This window comes from Somniosus microcephalus, chromosome 20 (genome assembly GCF_052327205.1).
Source record: "Somniosus microcephalus isolate GS21.2 chromosome 20, FLI_Smic_1.0, whole genome shotgun sequence".
NCBI classification, from domain to species: domain Eukaryota; kingdom Metazoa; phylum Chordata; class Chondrichthyes; order Squaliformes; family Somniosidae; genus Somniosus; species Somniosus microcephalus.
Window position 1 is genome coordinate 78,472,293 of NC_141006.1, and position 21,741 is coordinate 78,494,033.

The 21,741-nt window shown below is 46.7% G+C and overlaps 1 protein-coding gene and 1 long non-coding RNA gene across 3 annotated transcripts; both read left to right on the plus strand.

Annotated features, from left to right (window-relative positions):
- The first annotated feature begins 6,566 nt into the window (after positions 1-6,566).
- Positions 6,567-17,013, plus strand: LOC147103455 (uncharacterized). 2 transcript variants are annotated; one of them, XR_015072971.1, is made up of 3 exons: positions 6,567-6,983; positions 7,082-7,595; positions 16,340-17,013. It is a non-coding gene; the product is annotated as an uncharacterized LOC147103455 (long non-coding RNA). The 2 variants fall into 2 exon arrangements; XR_015072970.1 differs by having other exon boundaries at positions 16,355-17,013.
- On the plus strand, positions 9,482-12,129 carry LOC147103456 (uncharacterized). The gene has a single exon (XM_085963055.1). The coding sequence runs from the start codon at positions 10,122-10,124 to the stop codon at positions 12,126-12,128; it is 2,007 nt and encodes a 668-aa protein (XP_085819181.1). The 5' UTR covers positions 9,482-10,121; the 3' UTR covers position 12,129.
- Positions 17,014-21,741: the final 4,728 nt, after the last annotated feature.

The window sequence follows — 21,741 nt, forward strand, 5'->3', positions numbered from 1 at the left end:
TGACAGAATCTAATTGAAACTTATAAAATTCTGACAGGACTGTTTGCGTGGGTTTTCTCCGGGTGCTGCGGTTTCCTCCCACAGTCCAAAGATGTGCGGGTTAGGTTGATTGGCTATGATAAATTGACCCTTAGTGTTAGGGGGATTAAATACATGGGGTTACAGGGATAGGGTGGGATATGTGTTGGTGTAGGGGTTACGGGGATCGGGTGGGATATGTGTCGGTGCAGGCTCGATGGGCCGAAATGGCCTCTATCTGCACTGTGGGGTTTCTGTGATTCTGTGATTCTGTGACTGGACAGACTAGATGCAGGAAGGATGTTCCCGATGGCGGGGGAGTTCAGAACCAGGGGTCACAGTCTAAGGATAAGGGGTAAGCCATTTAGGACAGCGATGAGGAGGAATTTCTTCACCCAGAGAGTGGTGAACCTGTGGAATTCTCTGCAACAGAAGGCAGTTGAGGCCAATTAATTAAATATATTCAAGAAGGAGTTAGATATATTTCTTAAGGCTAAAGGGATCAAGGGATATGGGGAGAAAGCAGGGACAGGGTACTGAATTTAGATGATCAGCCATGATCTCATTGAATGGCGGAGCAGGCTCAAGGGGCCGAATGGCCTACTCCTGCTCCTATCTTCTGTGTTTCTATGTTTCCCCAACTGAACAAGGTACCATATCATAGGCCTGTATGGGCCGACTGAATTTCCCAAACCACTATTGGCCAGAAAAGATGCCGATCTCTCCGTCTGATGACAGTATTTGAAAGAGCATGCGCGATGCTGAGAGGGTCGTGGATAGCACGTTTAGCGAGTTGTTCACGCCTCAGGGTAGGGCTGCACAGGGGGTGACCGTCAGGCGGAGCAACAGAGGCAGGCAGGAAGTGCAGGGAACCCCTGCGGACATCCCCCTTTCAAACAAGTATACCAAGTTGGATACTGTTGAGGGGGATGACTCACCAGGGGAAGGCAGCAGCAGCCAGCTTCCTGGCACCAGGGACGCTTCTGCTGCTCAGAAAGGGAGGAAAAAGAGTGGGAGAGCAATAGTGGTAGGGGATTCTATCGTAAGGGGAACAGATAGGCGTTTCTGTGGCCGCAAACGTGACTCCAGGATGGTTTGTTGCCTCCCTGGGGCCAGGGTCTGGGATGTCACTGAGCGGCTACAGGGCATTCTTAAGGGGGAGGGGAGCAGGCAGAGGTCGTGGTCCACATTGGGACCAACGACATAGGAAGGAAGGGGGATGAGGTCCTGCATCAAGAACTTAGGGAGCTAGGTAACAGGTTAAAGAGCAGGACCTCAAAGGTTGTAATCTCTGGATTACTCCCAGTGCCACGTGCTAGTAAGTATAGGAATGGGAGGATAGAGCAGATGAATGCGTGGCTAAAGAGTTGGTGTAGGGGGGAGGGTTTTACTTTCCTGGATCACTGGGCCTGCTTCTGGGAAAGGTGGGACTTGTACAAGTCGGACGGGTTGCACCTGAACCAGAGCGGGACAAATATCCTTGCGGGGAGGTTTGCTAGCACTGTTGGGGGGGGTTTAAACTAACTTGGCAGGGGGATGGGATACAGAGGGGAGCTGAAATAGGGGGTGATGTGCTGCCAATTATAGAGAATAAAACAAGTCAGCTTGGTAGACAGGGCAAATATATAAGGGCAAGGCTGGATGGCATCTATTTTAATGCAAGGAGTCTTGCAAATAAGGTGGATGAACTGAAGGTGTTGATAAACACATGGGAGTATGATATTGTTGCTATCAGGGAGACATGGTTGAGGGAGGGGCAAGACTGGCAGCTCAATATTCCGAGGTACAGAATCTTCAGGCGAGACAGAGGGGGAGGTATAAGAGGAGGGGGTGTCGCAATATTAATTAAGGAGTCAATTACTGCAGTAAGGAGGGATGATATAGTAGCAGGTTCCTCTAATGAGGCCATATGGGTGGAGCTTAAAAACAAAAAGGGGGCAAGCACTTTGCTGGGAGTGTACTATAGGCCTCCAAACAGTCAGGGGGAGATAGAGGAACAGATATGTAGGCAAATCTCAGAGAAATGTGCAAATAATAGGGTAATAATAATGGGGGATTTCAACTTCCCCAATATTAACTGGGATAGTCAGAGTGTGAAAGGCTCAGAGGGTGTAGAATTCTTAAAGTGCATCCAGGAGAGCTTTTTGAGCCAGCATGTAGAAAGTCCTACAAGAGAGGGGGTGGTACTGGACCTAATTCTAGGGAATGTGGCCGGCCAAGTGGAAAAAGTGCTAGTAGGTGAGCACTTTGGTGATAGTGACCATAATATGGTAAGATTTAAGGTGGTCATGGAAAAGGACAGGGATGGGCCGGAAATAAAGGTTCTAAATTGGGGGAAGGCCGATTTTAATAGGATAAGGCAGGATCTGGCCAAAATGGACTGGGATCAGCTACTTGTAGGAAAATCCGCATCGGAGCAATGGGAGGCTTTCAGAAGGGAGATTGAGATCATACAATGGCAACATGTTCCCGTAAAGGTCAAGAGTGGTTCCAAAAACCACAGGGAACCTTGGATGTCAGGGGATATACGAGAATGGATTAGGAAAAAAAGGAGGGCTTTTGGTAGATACAAAAGGCTAAAGACGGAGGAAGCCCTAGAGGAGTACAAAAAGTGCAGGGGGATACTTAAAAAAGAAATTAGGAGATCAAGGAGGGGCCATGAAATAACACTGGCGAGCAAAATAAAGGAAAATCCGAAGATGTTTTATAAGTATATTAAGGGTAAGAGGATAACTAGGGAAAAAATAGAGCCCATTACGGACAAAAGTGGCAATCTGTGTGTGGAGCCGGAAGATGTAGGAGGGGTTCTAAATGAATTTTTTGCATCTGTTTTCACTATGGAGAAGGACGATGTAGACATAGAAATAGGGCGGGGGGACTGTGATATGCTCGAACATATTAACATCGAGAGGGAGGAGGTATTGGCGGTTTTAGCTGGCCTAAAAATGGATAAATCCCCAGGCCTGGATGAAATGTATCCCAGGCTGCTGTGTGAGGCAAAGGAAGAGGTTGCGGGGGCTCTAACACATATATTCAGGACCTCTCTGGCCACAGGGGATGTGCCAGAGGACTGGAGAACCGCTAATGTAGTACCATTATTCAAGAAGGGTAGTAGGGAAAAACCGGGGAACTACAGGCCAGTGAGCCTAACATCAGTGGTAGGAAAATTATTGGAAAAAATTCTGAGGGACAAAATTTGTCTCCACTTGGAGAGGCAAGGATTAATCAGGGATAGTCAACATGGCTTTGTCAAGGGAAGATCATGTCTGACTAATTTGATTGAATTTTTTGAGGGGGTGACTAGGTGTGTGGATGAGGGTAACGCAGTGGATGTGGTATACATGGATTTCAGTAAGGCCTTCGATAAAGTCCCGCACAGGAGACTGGTCAAGAAGGTAAGAGCCCAAGGAATCCAGGGTGCCTTGGCACATTGGATACAAAACTGGCTTAGTGGCAGAAGGCAGAGGGTGATGGTCGAAGGTCGTTTTTGTGACTGGAAGCCTGTGGCCAGTGGGGTACCACAGGGATCGGTGCTGGGTCCCTTGCTGTTTGTGGTCTACATTAATGACTTGGATATGAATGTAAAAGGTATGATCAGTAAGTTCGCGGATGATACAAAAATTGGTAGGGTGGTAAATAGCGAGGAGGGTAGCCTCAGTCTGCAGGACGATATAGATGGGTTGGTCAGATGGGCGGAACAGTGGCAAATGGAATTTAACCCGGAAAAGTGCGAGGTGATGCACTTTGGGGGGACTAACAAGGCAAGGGAATACACAATGAATGGAAAGACCCTAGGCAAGACGGAGGGTCAGAGGGATCTGGGTGTGCAAGTACACAGATCCCTGAAGGTGGCGGAACAGGTGGATGAGGTGGTAAAAAAGGCATATGGGATACTTGCCTTCATTAGCCGAGGCATTGAATATAAGAGCAAGGAGGTTATGATGGAGCTGTATAAAACACTGGTTAGGCCACAGCTGGAATACTGTGTGCAGTTCTGGTCGCCACACTACAGGAAGGATGTGATCGCGTTAGAGAGGGTGCAGAGGAGGTTCACCAGGATGTTACCAGGGCTGGAGCGCTTCAGCTATGAAGAGAGACTGGGCAGATTGGGTTTGTTTTCCTTGGAGCTGAGGAGGCTGAGGGGGGACATGATTGAGGTGTACAAAATTATGAGGGGCATAGATAGGATGGATGCTGAGGAGCTTTTTCCCTTAGTAGAGGGGTCAATAACTAGGGGGCATAGATTCAAGGTAAAGGGCGGGAGGTTTAGAGGGGATTTGAGAAAGAACTTTTTCACCCAGAGGGTGGTTGGAGTCTGGAACTCACTGCCTGAAAGGGTTGTGGAGGCAGAAACCCTCACAACATTTAAGAAGCATTTGGATGAGCACTTGAAATGCCATAGCATACAAGGCTACGGGCCAAATGCTGGAATATGGGATTAGATTAGACAGGGCTTGATGGCCGGCGCGGACACGATGGGCCGAAGGGCCTCTATCCGTGCTGTATTACTCTATGACTCTATGACTCTATACCACCAAGGGCCCAGGATACTGCTGCCTCCTGAGCTGTTGGCAAAGCCTGCCCCTTTGGGTGGGTCATGCCACCTCCAGAACCAGCAGTGCTTCCTTCAGATGCTTCACAGTGCAGCCGCTGAAGTCACAGCGCGATAAAGGTGACGGAGCATTAACCATTTCACCCAGGTGGCAGCTGGTAAAGAAGTGAGCAACCCATTCATTGAACAACGTCTTTATTTTGAATAACTCAGGATTTCTTCAGCTGGTTCCCATGAAGCAGAGAAAGAACCACTGCACACCAATATATGCTAGCTGTGGAGGAATGAAAGACATTGGAGAACTTGGCCAATTCTGAAGATCTTCACCGTTGATTGTGTTGCTGCAAATTCAAACTCCCTAAAACCTAATATCTACTTACGCATTAGACCAAATATAAAAGTTCAGCAATTAATCTATAGCAGGCACATTTCAACAGAAAAAGTCAATGATCCTATGATTCTACAGCAAGGGAGTGGGGCTAATTGGATAGCTCTTTCAAAGAGCCAGCACAGATACCATGGGCCGAATGGCCTCCTTTTTTAAAAAATTCATTCACGGGATGTGGGCGTCACTGGCAAGGCCAGCATTTATTGCCCATCCCTAATTGCCCTCGAGACGGTGGTGGTGAGCCGCCTTCTTGAGTACAACTGAGTGTCTCGCTGGGTCATTTCAGAGGGCAGTTAAAAGTCAACCACATTGCTGTGGGTCTGGAGTCACATATAGGCCAGACCGGGTAAGGACAGCAGATTTCCTTCCCTAAAGGACTTTAGTGAACCAGATGGGTTTTTATGACAATCCTGTAGTTTTATGACCACCATTACTGAGACTAGCTTTTTATTCCAGATTTATTTAATGACCTTCAATAACTGAATTTAAATTCCCCAGCTGCTATGATGGGATTAGGACTCATGTCTCCAAATCATTAGTCCAGGCCTCTGGATTACTAGCCCAGTGACACTACCACTACGCTACCGTTCTGTGATTAATTGTCACTTGAGCGGGTCCTTCAATGTTATGCTCATATTAACAGCATTATTTTCAAGTTCTGACAACTAGTAGGCACCTTATCAAGCTTGGTCTCCAGACATTCAAAATGCTGAACCAGCACTTTTTTATGTTCTTGCTGCAATTATGTTCTCACCTCTATCAGTTCAAGAGATGATATTGTGAGTTGAGCAACACCACTGAGATTGATGGCATTGTCAGTTGAAAAGTCCCTTTAAAAGAGGGAGTCTATTAAAATTTAACAACGAGCAGTTAGATGGTCAGCCACACAGCGACCAGTCTGTACCAAGAATGCCAAAGCTGGCCAAGGAAAATGGAACTGATTCCTGATGCAGTAGGGGAAGTCAGAATTAGCCAACCTGAGTCACTCTCACCCACCCCCTACCACCAGATACACAGCAACTTGGGCAGCGGCCTAACTGAAGGTCATAAGCCTGCCTTCCTGAGCAAGGGGTTAGGGAGGACTAAAAATAATTTCAAAAGTGCACGTTTAAAAAAAAAAGATTGAAACTTAAAAGGTATAAATGCGGGAAGATTTTAGTTTTGGTCTGCCTTTTTGTCATAATTTACATCTGAAAGAATCAGGAAGAAGTTGGATATAAATATTGGTGAAGGAGCTCTTTGGAGTGTCCCGTCGGGGCAGACGTCATGTACCTAAGCAACAGCGAGTCCAGCGTGGTGATGTGATTCCTGGTGTACTTCACATGGCACATGCATCATCTATCGCCTCAGAGGTCACGCCGTGCCCGAGAATGTCAAAATCCCATCTAGAGTCCGTGGACAGACAGCAACAGGCTAATGTCACTGACAGCTGCCGGGCACAAGAGAGTCGGCCGAGTACGAGATCAGTTTCTGACATCATTTAACACGGATGTGTGCAATGGCTGGACTGTGCCCTTAGAATGGAAGATCGACTGACCGTGATGACAGATGCCGCAGGGGAAAAAACGTTGGAGGCTATCACCACATACGTAATGGAAGGAACTGATCAGTAATCTGCAGCAGGCTGACAGTTGACACATCAGGTGGTAGATTAAAGAATGTCCCACCATCAGAGAGGCCCCTATGAGGAATCAGAGATTTACAAAGATTTACAATTAATTTAGCTCTACTTTCCCCCAATTTATTTCTGTTGAATTTGTTTCGTTTTGGTTTGAATGAGCTGATGACATTGTCCCGAGGAGTGCTTTGGAGAAGTTATTGGAGCAGACAGTGTGAGGGAGATGAATTAAAATACACTGCCGAAGTGACATGATCACTGAGGCACCCAGGGCTACCTCTGCTTATATTAAGCAGACTGCCTGACTCACACTGTGGTTTATGCAGAGGACACATGAGAGTGCTTAGTGATTTACTGAAATATAACCCACTGTGTGACATTGGCCGCACAACTCACAGACCTGAAGGGCAAGTCGTACACACCAAGACTCACAGCCTGTGGGTTTTATTTTAAATGTTGCTTCTCCTATGCATTGACTAATTTTGTTTAAATTATTCTTTCACAGGTTGAGAAAATGGAACGGTTTTGCTCTTTGGGGAATCTATCGTTGTGAAAGACTATAACTAGTCCAGGCTGACACTCCAGGGCAGTGCTGAGGGAGCGCCGCACTGTCGGAGGGGCAGTACGAGGGAGTGCCGCACTATCGGAGGGGCAGTGCTGAGGGAGTGCTGCACTGTCGGAGGGGCGGTACTGAGGGAGCGCCGCACTGTCAGAGGGGCAGTACTGAGGGAGCGCCGCACTGTCAGAGGGCCAGTACTGAGGGAGCGCCGTACTGTCGGAGGGTCAGTACTGAGGGAGAGCCGCACTGTCGGAGGGGCAGTACTGAGGGAGCGCCGCACTGTCGGAGGGGCAGTACTGAGGGAGCGCCGCACTGTCGGAGGGGCAGTACTGAGGGAGTGCCGCACTGTCGGAGGGGCAGTAGTGAGGGAGTGCCGCACTGTCGGAGGGGCAGTACTGAGGGAGCGCCGCACTGTCGGAGGGGCAGTACTGAGGGACTGCAATGGCACCCAGCTGCAAAGGTAACACAGAGAGGCTGTTCCGCAAAGACATGATCACAGAATTATTAGTAATATCAAATCCTTTGGACTCAGCACTCTCGCCTCTGAGTCAGAAGGTTGTGGGTTCAAGTTCCACTCCAGAGACTTGAACACAAAAATCTAGGCTGACACTCCAGTACAGTGCTGAGGGAGCACCGCACTGTCGGAGGAGGCCCCGTCTGCTCTCTCAGGTGGACGTACAAGATCCCATGGCACTATTTCGAAGAAGAGCAGGGGAGTTCTCCCCGGTGTCCTGGCCAATATTTATCCCTCAATCATCATCACTAAAACCAGATTATCTGGTCATTTATCACATTGCTGTTTGTGGGAGCTTGCTGTGCGCAAATTGGCTGCCGCGTTTCCTACATTACAACAGTGACTATAGTTCAAGACAGTACTTAATTGGCTGTAAAGCGCTTTGGGACGTCCGATGGTCATGAAAGGCACTATAGAAAAGCAATTTTTTTTCTTTCTTTTACATACTGAATGATGTACGTCCTGGTGAGTTCAGTGTGGAGGCAGAGTCGCACATGTGCATATTATGAAGTAGCAGGAAATAGAAATATTCATTTTGTATTCTGTAACAATGGCAATCTTCAAGAATGTTGTTGGGGTGATACACAGCCTCACATTTGGTGCAATTGCCAGTCTCCGCTCAGGGGTAGCAGGGGTGCTACAGTTGGCCTCAGTACCCATGGGCTAGCACGGTGAAATGAAGCCCGCGGCTCATGCCTCTGAACATCATTCAGTGGGGTGGATCTCGGCTTTCTGTATCGTGTAAAATGGGTGAATGGACTTCAACGGAAATAAAAATGGGGAGCAATGTAAAGCGGGCTGCCGAATCGCTACCACTGGTTATATGCTCTTGCACAAAGTCAAGATCTACCCTGCTGAGTCTTGCTGGACAGTAAACACGAGTGGGTGGCAACTGAACACACGATCCCGCTCGGCTGTGATGATCCCCCCCCCCAGAAAAATACCCGACGACACACACCATTAATGGTTAATTGATGCAGGATGGCTCCTGGGTGAAGTGCTGGCAGCACTGGGTGTACATGTCCAGGTGCGTCATGTGGCCCACTGCACAATTTCAGGTGAGGATATAGAATGCAAAATATGGTAACAACTCGCTTCGCATAGCCAAGGACCCTGTCAATCTAAAATGGAGGATCCTGTCAGCATAAAATGGTGGTGAAATGTCGACATCACTGAGTCACTTGCATATTGTAAGAAATGATCATGTTAACTCAAGAAACTGTGAAGGCAGCAGGAAGTAAAATAAAAGAAGCTAAACTGATCTGTGGCTGCTAATATGGCTGGCACCCACGATGTCACACCTTGCTGGTAGAAACAGTGTAGGGCGGAGTGCAGAGGTTATACAGACAATAGGCGATCAGAAAACACATTACCATGATTGCAAACGCATTACCATAATGATTAGGTGATCATGAAACCATTACCAGGATATTTACTTAACTATAAACCATTCAGTGAAATGTGACTTCTTTGTTTCATACTGCCAGGCCAGGAAATCAAATTAAATGTATACGTGTACAGCTCGGGATTGGTGCAGACTGTACGATGTGTTAATGTCTTCTCAAATGCAAGTATAATAATGTGGCACACTGTATGAAAGATTGCTTGCTCTGGTTTAACCTGTCGGACTCTTCTGGAGTCAGGACTGTGCTGTATCAGAGTAAGTCTCCCGGGATGACGGAATAAAAACTGTTGAACTCAACCAGTATTCGACTCAGTGTTTGTACTGAACCAGATTGAGGACCAAAAGAATCCGTTTCAACATTTGGTGTCAGAAGTGGGATCTCAACGGACGATCACCGAGAATTTGCGAAATTAAGAGCCGAACTAGTTTTGGACGTGAGAGGAGGAAATGGGCCCCCGGAGTGAGTATGTTTAAATTTACCACCTCGGTTTTCCTCTGATCCGTAAGTCCGATAAAAGTTTTGCCACTCGCTAATTCTTGCGTGGTGTCCCGACGAGATCTGGGTCAATCTGGCGAATACTGTGTAAACTTAGGAAATAAGTATCCAAGTCGGGTAACGCGCCGGCCTCGTATTTCACTTGGTCCGCTCAGGCTCCGATTGGACTAAAAAGTAGATAAGTAGTGATTTTAGAGAAAAAGAATACTTGAAAGAAAGTAAAAAGAGAGAGTCGGGGACTCTAGAGCTCGAGCAACTTGTACTCAGGGAGTGCAAGATAAGGGTCGTATAAGTTGAATAATTAGAGTTTAAGAATACCTGTACCAGGCGGTGACAGAGGCTAAATTTACGATTTGAATAATTAGGCTAAGAATACCTGTACCAGACGGTGACAGAGGCTAAAATTACTATTTGATGAATATAGACGACTCACTGTGTTTTTGTTTGGTCTAAGTATTGTAGTTATTGTATTGTGGTGTTTAGTTTTGTGTGCCGGTATCCGTGAAATATACGAGACACTTTTAAAAACGTAACTCGAATCCTGAAAGGGAGCCCTTAGTGTAAGAGAACCATGGGTAATTACCTAGACACAACAAGTGACGAGGGCAGTGCCTTACAAACATTGTGTGACAAATATCCGGATAAAGCCCAACAATTGAGACTACTCTCAGGGGGTTTAAATAAAAAATTAGGCAGCGAACAATGGCCACTAGGGGGTCCCAAAAGTTTAGAAACGGTTAAACAAGCTCAAGAAATGATTTGGAAAAAGAACATGGGAAGCAAGACTAAAAAACTAATTGGACTCTGGCGACAGTACTGCCAAGAAATTAAAGACAGTTCCCTATTAGCCAGCTGGCAAGAAAATGCTGTTAAATTAGGAATAAAGTTAACCGAAGGAGGAAATCCTAAACCCATTGAAATACTTAAGAAAGAATGTGCACATGAGAAAAGGTCAAAATCTGAAAAGGCGCCAGAGAAAAAGGATAAAAATGAACTACGTAGTTCAATGGTTGGCCTTAGGTTGAAAGAGGGAGACGGAACAGATGAGGACTTAGACAATTGGATGTACAGAACTCCTACCGCACCACCTCCTCAGCCACCCCAAAATAATAACATTTATCCCAACCAACCTCTTGCAAATCCGACTAGCTTGATCCCTATTACGTCCGTTACCAGTCCACCGACACCCTCCCTTACTGTCCCAAGTCACTCCCCAATCACGCCGACTTCTGATGTTTATGTAGACCCTGTTGCTTGTCGAACCCGATCGAAAGATCCAACAAATCCCAAGAAAGACGTGAAACCGGGGAATACCCCTAGTCCGAATTGGCAGAAGAAGAAGAAACGTAGACCCAGACAATTAGTACAACATAAACCAGCAAAAGCAGATGACACTGACTCATGTAGTGACTTTACTGATTCTGAAGACAACCTTTCACCCTTTAACAGTTCCGACTCAGAACCCGAAATTAGCCTTACTAAACCAAAACGAACGCCCAGAAATCTGCCGGTAAGAACAATGCCAAACCCGAATGCAGCGGCTGTCGCAGCCAACCCCACCATAGATGTATTTTTCCCTTGGAAACCTAATGAGATAATGGCTATCCTAACCGGTATGCCAGACAGGAAAAAGGCGCCCGCTCGGTTTGTGGACTTTTTACGAACCACCATTCAAGTGTACAACGCTGAATCCCGAGATTTATGGGCTTTAATCCAACAAGTACTGACCCCCTCGGAACATACTCGATTCTTAACTCACTTGCGACATGCTAATCTGGCAGCCCTAAATGTGGCCATGGGGAATGACAATGATAGAATAACAGCCATGCTTACGGCTGCTAGTCAAACACTTCAGAAGCCTATTAACATATCCAATGTCCTAGATACTAAGCCAAAGAAAGATGAGGGACCTGAGGAATTTTTGGAGAGATTCTGTGAGGTTTATCAGGGACAGTCGGGGGACACCAATTATCAAGGAGGAGCCAATTCACCCCAATTCTGCGCCATTCTGATGAACTGTCTTCCGGCTGCTGTGGCGACAGCCATTAAAACCAATAATATGAACTGGGCAGAAAACAGCCCGACTCAAATTACTAGAGCCATAAAATATTATTGGAAAGAGAGTAAAGATTTGGAGAACCAACCCCAGAAGACAATAAAAACAGAATATGTCGTGAAGGAAGTCACAATTCAACCACACACGATAGACAGGACAGGGTATCAGATGGAACCTCAATACTGTACCCCTGGATGGGTAGACTCTCAGAATTATGGATATTACACTCATCCAAACGGCCACGATGCTACTGCATACGGCCAACCCTACGCCCCTCCACAACAGAATTACGGAGGTAGAGGAAGGGGTAGAGGACAAGGACGGGGATACCAAGGTCCAAGACAAGGGCAGTGTTATAACTGTGGAGAGGATGGCCACTGGGTCAGAGACTGCCAATCCTTAGCCTATCGAGACCCACCTAGGAGAGGCATGGGAAGATGGAGAGGAAACAAAGGAGGACCTAGAGGAGGCAGGGGAGGATATACCAATTTCTCCCAGAACAATCCATTCCCACAGAATTGACTAGCTAATCTAGTGGTCAGCACTTTACATTCGGACTGAGAACCCTTATTAACGTTGCAAATCCAGGATCAATGGTATCCCTTTTTAGTAGACACTGGAGCCGCCATGTCCTCTGTCCAATCGGACCTTAAACTTCCCCGATCCAACAAGACCCAGGAATTATCAGGCTTCCAAGGTCAAATGACCAAGTATGCTATGTCAGAACCAGTTCAGGTGACCTACAAAAATCAATCTGCAACCCACCAATTTGTAATAACTACCGGCTTGGACTGCAATTTGATGGCCAGAGACTTACTATGTGCATTCCAACTCAAACTTGATTGTGGTGATGAAGGAATAGCAATAGGACATTGGGCAAATAAAAGGCAATGTTATGTTTCGACTACACCTCAATGGTGGTCGCTCGACCTCGATGCATCCTCCTATCATGTGACACTGGCATATGATCGAAGTGGAAAGGATAGGACCCTTGAGGAGTATTTTAAAGATCAGGAAGGTACCGAATGGACAATCTACCTCAAGGCTGTAGTAACTGGACCTGAGGGAAAAGCAGAGTTTGTGCAGGTTCCCTTACACTTGTGGAAGCAGCCTTCAACAGTGGCCCCTCATATCACGCGGGAAGTTAACCAGCCTTTCCATGCCAAAGATTTGGGGCCCATGGTAAAACGAGCGATCGATCAGGCAAACCCTGAATGTCACCAACCGCAACAGTTACCCGGAGGTCTGATGGTCCAATTTTACCAAAGCCCTGAGCCTAGCCTGACTGTGGTGCACCGTCATGTAGGGAAAGACATACTGGAGTATGTGAATCCACAGGTATGGGCAGAAGACCCAACGCATGTAGGTCTAACCGGCATAAAACCCATTGAGATCCCAGTGAAGGAAAATGTGACCTTGCCGACAGTACGACAATACCCTTTGAAACACCAAGCTGTTCCGAGTATAGACAGACTCATTAAGGGATTGTTGGAGCAGGGGATTTTGGTAACTTGCCAATCCAGTTGTAATACACCCATCCTGGCTGTTCCGAAGCCTGGTAAGTCTGATCAGTTCCGCCTAGTGCAGGATTTACGAGCAATAAATGCGATTGTTCAGCCACTTCATGCGCTAGTACCTAATCCAGCACACATCTTGGCCTCGATACCTGCTGATGCTACAGTTTTTGCGGTAGTCGATCTCCAGCATGCCTTTTTCTCCCTGCCATTGGCCACTACTAGCCAATACCTTTTTGCCTTCACTTACAACGGTCAGCAGTATACGTGGACTCGATTACCCCAGGGCTTTGTGAATTCACCTACCCTGTTTTCGCGGTGCCTTCAACAGCAATTACAGACACTGACATTAAATTGTGGCTCCAATCTGATCCAGTATGTGGATGACCTTCTCATTGCTAGCCCTGATGAGCTAAGTAACAGAGAGGACACTATTCAGTTGTTGAACTATCTCTCAGAATTAGGATATGTGGTATCTCCAGCGAAAGTATTGATGGCTCAGAAGACAGTTAAATTTCTTGGAGTTATATTATCAGCCGAAAACCGCAGTTTGGAAACTAGCAGAATACAGCCAATATGCGAGACGCCAACCCCTAAAACAGCCAAACAAGTCAGGCAGTGGCTGGGAATGGTTAATTATTGTCGACAGTGGATACCTAATATTGCAGTATTAACCAAACATCTGACTCCCTACACGGCTAAAGAGGGAGAGTTTGAGCTGGAACTAGAGGCACAGCAGGCATTTGAGGAATTAAAACAGGATCTGGTCCAAGCATCAGCCCTGGGACGACCCCTGTATGATAGGCCATTCCAGTTATATTGCATAGTAATGAACGATTGCTTAACAGCAGTTCTGACTCAGAAGCATGGAGATAAGCATCGACCGGTAGCTTATTATTCATCAAAACTGGATCCGGTAGCCTTAGGACATCCCTATTGCACCCAGATCCTTACAGCCATCTACAACAGTCTACAGTCAGCTGCTAATATGACACTTCAGCAGGACATTACCATGTATAGCTCTCACTCAGTCACTGCGTTATTGGGGCAATTGCAGACCCAACACCTGACTACCGCCAGGCAAAATAAGTATGAAATATACTTACTGAACAATCCTCGACTAGCATTTAAACACTGTAGCACTATCAACCCTGCCAGTTTCCCTGCATATCCGCCCTCCGAGAGTGATGAACCAAGCCATGATTGCTTAAACCTCATTAAGGATGATACCTCAGTCCGACCTGATCTGTCTGACACTCTTATTGCAGATCCCGATATTACCATGTATACGGACAGCAGTTCTTCAGTTGATGAGATGGGAAAACGAATTTCTGGTTATGCAATTGTAAATCAGGAAGGTGTTACCTTAGAATCAGCAGCCTTTGAATCCCCTTTTTCTGCCCAGCAAGCCGAACTGTTTGCACTCATACGAGCTTGTACTTTGGGAGAAGGATTAAAAATCAATGTACATACAGACTCTAGATATGCCTTTGGAGTAGTTCACGACTTTGGACAATTGTGGAAAAATAGAGGTTTTCTGACCTCTTCGGGCAGCCCGATCTCTCACCGTCAGTTAGTCTCAGATCTCTTGCAAGCCCTTTTACTCCCCAAACAGATAGCTGTGATTAAATGCTCTGCCCATACCACTGGCCAAAACCCGGTAGATATAGGAAACCGCCGCGCTGATGAGGCGGCCAAAAATGCTTCTAGGAGTCACCAAATGATTGTGCCCCGAATGATGAGGCAGACTAAAAATTCCAAAAAGAATCAGTCTCCCTCGGAAAAACTAATGCCAACCATCCAAGAGGTGATTAAGTTGCAGGAGGACGCTCCTGATAGTGATAAGCATTTGTGGAGAGAATTGGGATGTGTATATAACCCTTTATCAAAACTCTGGACTACTCCCGCGGAACAGACTTGCATGTCTGATGAGCTAGCTTTATGGGTTATTGAATGTGTACACTTTGCAACTCATTGTGGTGCCAGGGCAGTGGGTGATTTGCTTCTAAGTACTTGGTGGCATCCAAGGCTTCAAGCAATAGCACAGAACATTAGCGATCGATGCCTGATTTGTCAACAACACAACCCTGGAAAGGGAGTGCCTTGCGAATGGGGAAAAACCCCTTTACCTGAGGGTCCCTTTGAGACCCTGCAAATGGACTACATTGAGTTGGAAAGATGTCAGTGTTACAAATACATACTTGTCATGGTAGATGTATTTAGTAAATGGATCGAGGCATATCCAACCACAGACAATAAAGCCTCTACTGTTGTTAAGGTATTGCTGAGAGAGATCATACCTCGGTATGGTATTCCAACTCGGTTAAGTTCTGACAACGGTCCTCACTTCACTGCCGAAGTGAACAAGGAACTTTGTACCCAGTTGAACATTCATCAGCAATTGCATTGTGCTTATCGACCACAGGCTGCAGGACTTGTCGAAAGAACCAATCAGACTCTGAAGAACAAACTTGCTAAACTGGTAGCCGAAACCGGCTGCACTTGGTTGAAATTGCTTCCTGTGGCTCTCTTTCAGATCCGCACCACACCAGCGGGTAAAGCAAGACTTACACCTGCTGAGATTATCTATGGTAGACCACTCAAGACTCCCTGGAACCAAAATGCTCCTACAACGGTGCATTTTCACCATATGACTGAAGAAATGACGACCTATGTCTTGGCTCTTACTAAGGTTTTGCGCGGGCTGCATTCACAGGTCCGTGCTGCATATGGTGAACCTCCTGACTTATCTGGTTCTCTAAAAATTGAACCAGGTTCGTATGTGATGGTTAAGAACTGGACTCGGAGAAGTCTAGATCCAAGGTGGGAAGGTCCATATCAGGTCTTACTAACAACCCCGACTGCAGCTAAGGTCGAGGGAAGAAGCGCATGGGTGCATTTCCACCACTGTAAATTGATTGGAGAAACCAATCAAAAGGGGGGGAGATAATCAGTAGTAAATCAGTACAGTATATAGTAGATTTTACGAACAATCATTAATAATCATTAATTTTATTTTGATTGATCAGCCATTGATAGGAGACTACAGAACTCGTGCTCGGCCTTGATAGAGGTGACTGCAGCTTTTACGAGGTCTGGTGTTGTGTTTGGATTGTTCTGGCCTGCTGAAATCCTACTCTTATTATACTTATTATACGATTTTAATTTTTAATTTTTAAAATTTTAGTTTTAAGTTTTTAACTTTTGATCTTGTGTAAGCACTTTGTTTTCCAGATTAATAGTTAATAAGTAGCATTGATTGATCACCAAGAATCAAGATGAGGACTTTATTACTGCTTCTGAGCGTTATCCTGCTCGCGGGCGTTCAATCGACTGAAGAAATGTAAGAAAATCACACCTGGAAAAACCGTCCACCTGTGCCGAAGAGATATTCTCCAGTACAAAGACAAGAATCTTAAAGCTTTCGGATCCTGGAACGTGACTAAATGGGACTTCTGTAATGGACTATTAAAAAAGGAAACCATCAGAAGAAGAAATTAAATTTGAGAAGGAATTAATGGAGGAGGAGTATAATAGACTCAATAAGATAGAGATGGACCAGTAGGATGAAGCCCAGAATCACTGGGTACCTTAGATGGTTATCATGGAATGATAAAAGGGGGGAATGAGGATATAGAATGCAAAATATGGTAACAACTCGCTTCGCATAGCCAAGGACCCTGTCAATCTAAAATGGAGGATCCTGTCAGCATAAAATGGTGGTGAAATGTCGACATCGCTGAGTCACTTGCATATTGTAAGAAATGATCATGTTAACTCAAGAAACTGTGAAGGCAGCAGGAAGTAAAATAAAAGAAGCTAAACTGATCTGTGGCTGCTAATATGGCTGGCACCCACGATGTCACACCTTGCTGGTGGAAACAGTGTAGGGTGGAGTGCAGAGGTTATACAGACAATAGGCGATCAGAAAACACATTACCATGATTGCAAACGCATTACCATAATGATTAGGTGATCGTGAAACCATTACCAGGATATTTACTTAACTATAAACCATTCAGTGAAATGTGACTTCTTTGTTTCATACTGCCAGGCCAGGAAATCAAATTAAATGTATACGTGTACAGCTCGGGATTGGTGCAGACTGTACGATGTGTTAATGTCTTCTCAAATGCAAGTATAATAATGTGGCACACTGTATGAAAGATTGCTTGCTCTGGTTTAACCTGTCGGACTCTTCTGGAGTCAGGACTGTGCTGTATCAGAGTAAGTCTCCCGGGATGACGGAATAAAAACTGTTGAACTCAACCAGTATTCGACTCAGTGTTTGTACTGAACCAGATTGAGGACCAAAAGAATCCGTTTCAACACAGGAGTCAAAAAGTGCGCCAGTTTCAGAGATGATTCACCACAAATAAAGTAAAGCATTGGTAGAATTTTTAGTAAACCACAGAGTTTCCCTGTGTTTGTACCATAGATCTTCGGTAGGTATGTGAAAATGGTGTAGAGATGGTCTCCGATAGTGGGCTCACTGTTGTGTAATGATGCAGTTACTCTATTTGAGGCTGATAATTGGAATAATGGAAAGGTGGCGAGCGTGAGTTATACAGTCGGCTCCATGTCGCTCTCTGGACTGGCAGAGCGGGATCTCTGTGCACTGGCATCCAATTGCTGGCTACATTTTAATGCAATCAAGGGCCAATACGATGGTTAACATTGAAGACTTTAAAAATGGCTCAACAAGTTTATCCAGTAATGAACTGAGCCATGCACACCACAGGAGGTCCCAGGTCCAATCCCACACCTATGCTGACTTATCTAAATCACAGCCAAAGTGGCAACAGAGGCAATACAATTAGCCTCAGCACCCCTGGGATGCTGGAGGTCATTTGGCACCCCTGGAATCCTACTTCAGCAAGAAGTCAATGTCTTCAGGAGGGGAGGAAATTAAAAAGAAAAATGATCAAATTTTTTTTTAAGTTGGGCAACTGGGATTTTTTTAAAATTTGGTTCCAATTTTACCGCAGTCAGTGCAACACTCAAGCAATTGGAGACCACTGCCTCAAGGTATTCGATCTAACCATCTTTAATCCTCTTACATGACATAGTTTGCAAAGCTGGTTTGCACTGATGCAATCTGTGTGGTGTATCTGGCCTGGAACCCTGGGGCAGTGCTCCGTCACTGTCATGTGATGTTATGTGGCATTATGGTGATGAGAAGTCAGTGTGGTTGTGCTGCAGTTTGCCTACAGCACGGGAGGCTTGAACAGTTCGTTCACGTGTCTGTCATGTGATGCATAGCAAGATTTGACTGGTCAGTAAAAAAAACAAAACCAGTACAAACAAACCACAAAACTGTGGTATAAGTTTGCTTATAACTTACTAGGGTCCGTGATTGTACAGTACCTGTGGTTTAGTTGATGTACTATTGCCTTGATGAATGAGGTTCCTATTGTACTATTGGAAGCCCGAGTTATTTGGTGATGTCAACTGTTCCTCTTGGGCTAAGTTTTAATGGAGAAAGCGGGTTTGGGGGCGGGGTTGGGGGTGGGGGGGAAGGCGGGTTGGGGTGCGGGGGTTGGGGGAAGGTGGGTTGGGGTGGGGGTGCAGTTGGGGGTAAGGTGGGTTGGGGTGCGGGGGTTGGGGGCGGGGGAAGGCAGGTTGGGGGTGGGGTGCGGGGGTTGGGGGAAGGTGGGTTGGGGTGCTGGGGTTGGGGGCGGGGGGAAGGCGGGTTGGGGGTGGGGTGCGGGGGTTGGGGGAAGGTGGGTTGGGGGGCTGGGGTTGGGGGCGGGGGGAAGGCGGGTTGGGGGTGGGGTGCGGGGGTTGGGGGAAGGCGGGTTGGGGGAAGGCGGGTTGGGGGCGGGGGGAAGGCGGGTTGGGGGAAGGCGGGTTGGGGGAAGGCGGGTTGGGGGCGGGGGGCAGGCGGGTTGGGGGAATGCGGGTTGGGGCGGGGGTCCGAGGCGGGCAGGAAACCCGGGAGAACGGCAGGGCTTGATTTGCATGCGAGGCCGCTGTTTCCCACCTGCAGCCAGATTGAGACGCTGGCTGGCTCCGGGCGGGATGACCGGCACTAGGCCGCACAGAGAAGGGAGGTAGGGATCGCGTGGGGGCTGGGGGGCTCAGCCAGAGCAACAAGTGGATGGGTGGGCGGGGGTCGGAATCAGCCAACGATCGTGGGCAGGGAGGACCACGGTGGTGGGGGGTATGCCAAAGATCGGGGCGATGGGCCGCGAGGGGGACGGAAGAGCAGGGGGGGGTCCTTGGTTGGGGGGTGGGGGGAAGTGAGGGAAGGTGATCGGAGGTCTGGGGGTGGCAGGGGTCACCGATCGACAAGGAGTGGGTTATGTAGGGACCCTGGATCCAGGAGGTAAGTGAAGTAGGTGTAAAGACACTTTCCTCCTGGATCCAGCAGTCCTCGCCTTGCTGTAAATGTCGGGTTTTGTGAGGTCTGTAAAACTCAACCAGCTACAGTTAAAAACAAAATGTAGGTTAAAGAGGCTTCCAACCTCCTTGTAATATTTAAATTGGCATCCCGCCTCCTGGCAGTGGGTTGGCTGCCCGCCTCTGTCTCGCCCCCGTCAACACCAGGAGTGGACGGACTGGAGGCAGGTCCAGGTCAGGATTCCGATTTTTCACACTTTAACATCCCTCTCGCTCCTAACCCACCCTTTTTTTAGGTTAAAATTCCTCCCTTTGTGCCTGACAAAGGAAAGAGGAGAAAGCCCAAAGAGGAGAAACAGGCAAGTTAGTCATCGCAATAAGAACAACCTGTTATTGAAATCGTCATCCAAGTTCTCACTGCCTAATAATGCACGTGGGTTGTGTTTGATTAGGTCGGCAGTTCCTGTGATGTAACAACAACATTGCATTTATATAGCGCCTTTTAACGTAGTAAAACGTCCCAAGGCGCTTCACAGGAGCGTAATCAAACAAAATTTGACACCGAGCCACATAAGGAGAAATTAGGGCAGGTGACCAAAAGCTTGGTCAATGAGGTGGGTTTTAAGGAGAGTCTTAAAGAGTAGAGAGAGGTAGCGAGGCAGAGAGGTTTAGGGAGGGAACTCGAGAGCTCAGGGCCTCAACAGCTGAAGGCACGGCCACCAATGGTGAAGCGATTATAATCAGGGATGCTCAAGAGGGCAGAATTAGAGGAGCGCAGATATCTCGGGGGTGGGGGGGCGGCGGGGGTCGTATGTTGGTTGCTCCATCTCCTCCCCTCCGCAAACCAGTAGTGCTTTTAATGAAGCACTTCATTAAATTATCTTTTATTTTATTTTCTGCCCTTTCATTGTTTTTGCGTGTTTAGAATCCCCACCCCACCCCAACACCAGCCACCTTTCCTTGGCTTTGGGCCAGCAAGGTATCTGTTCCCCATCCTCTGCCTGTGGAAGGTGTGACACGGCAGCCAGAGGAGGCTTCCTCTGGTTCCTTAAATTTACTTTGAAAGCAAGTCCTCCAGTCCTACTGTCCTGGTTTGTTATTAATTAGCATTCTCTCTTTGTTTTTTACCTACACTCATTTAGTATTTTATTTACCTTGACGAGGATACCCCTTAACTGCCTTCTTTCTAGAACACAAGAAATTAAGAAAAGTCAAAGATGACAAAAGGCCATTTTTTTAACTAGGCCGCCAGCATTTATTGCCCATCCCTAATTGCCCTCAAGAAGGTGGTGGTGAGCCACCTTCTTGAACCGCTGCAGTCCGTGTGGTGAAGGTGCTCCCACAGTGCTGTTAGGGAGGGAGTTCCAGGATTTTCAGAGCTCATCCTTCCGATAATCAGTTTTCCTTATATAACATCCAGCACATCCCCAATTTAAAAAAAAATCTGTGTTCATTACAAGGACTCTTGCCCATGGCTCCTATTGTTCACAACAGCAAGCCTACTATCAAAAAAAAAACACAGAAGTTTGCAGCACAGAAGGAGGCCATTCAGCCCATTGCTTCTGTGCCAGCTCATTGTTAGAACTATCCAAAACTAATCCCACTGCCCTGCTCTTTCCCCTTAGCCTTGTATCTTCTTCTGATTCAAATGTGTATCTACTCTTCCTTTGAAGGATGCAGTGGCTTCTGCCTCAACTGATCCCTGTGGTAAAGCATTCCATGCTCAACAACCACCTGTATCAAGAAAATTCTCCTAACCTCTCTTATTCCTACTGACGGCTCCTCCTCACTGACTCACCAGCCAGAGCAGATAGTCTTTTCCTAATCAGTCAAAATCCTTCATAATTTTTAAAAACTTGATTAAATTTCCTCTCAGCTTTCTCTGCTCCAATGGAAGTAATTCCAGTATTTCAATTCTCTTTATTTAAGGAGGGATATACTTGCATTGCAGACAGTTCAGAGAAGGTTCACTAGGTTGATTCCTGAGATGAGGGAGTTGTCTTATGAATATAGGCCAATTCATTAAATATATTCAAGAAGGAGTTGGATATATTTCTTAAGGCTAAAGGGATCAAGGGATATGGGGAGAAGGCAGGGACAGGGTACTGAATTTGGATGATCAGCCATAATCTCATTGAATGGCGGAGCAGGCTCGAGGGGCCGAATGGCCTACTCTTGCTCCTATCTTCTATGTTTCTATAAGAAAGGTTGAGCAGGTTGGGCCTACACTCATTGGAGTTTAGAAGAATGAGAGGGGATCTTATTGAAACATATGAGAT

Coding starts and splice junctions, on each gene's coding strand:
- LOC147103456 (XM_085963055.1), top strand. CDS start 10,122: ATGGGTAATTACCTAGACACAACAAGTGACGAGGGCAGTGCCTTACAA.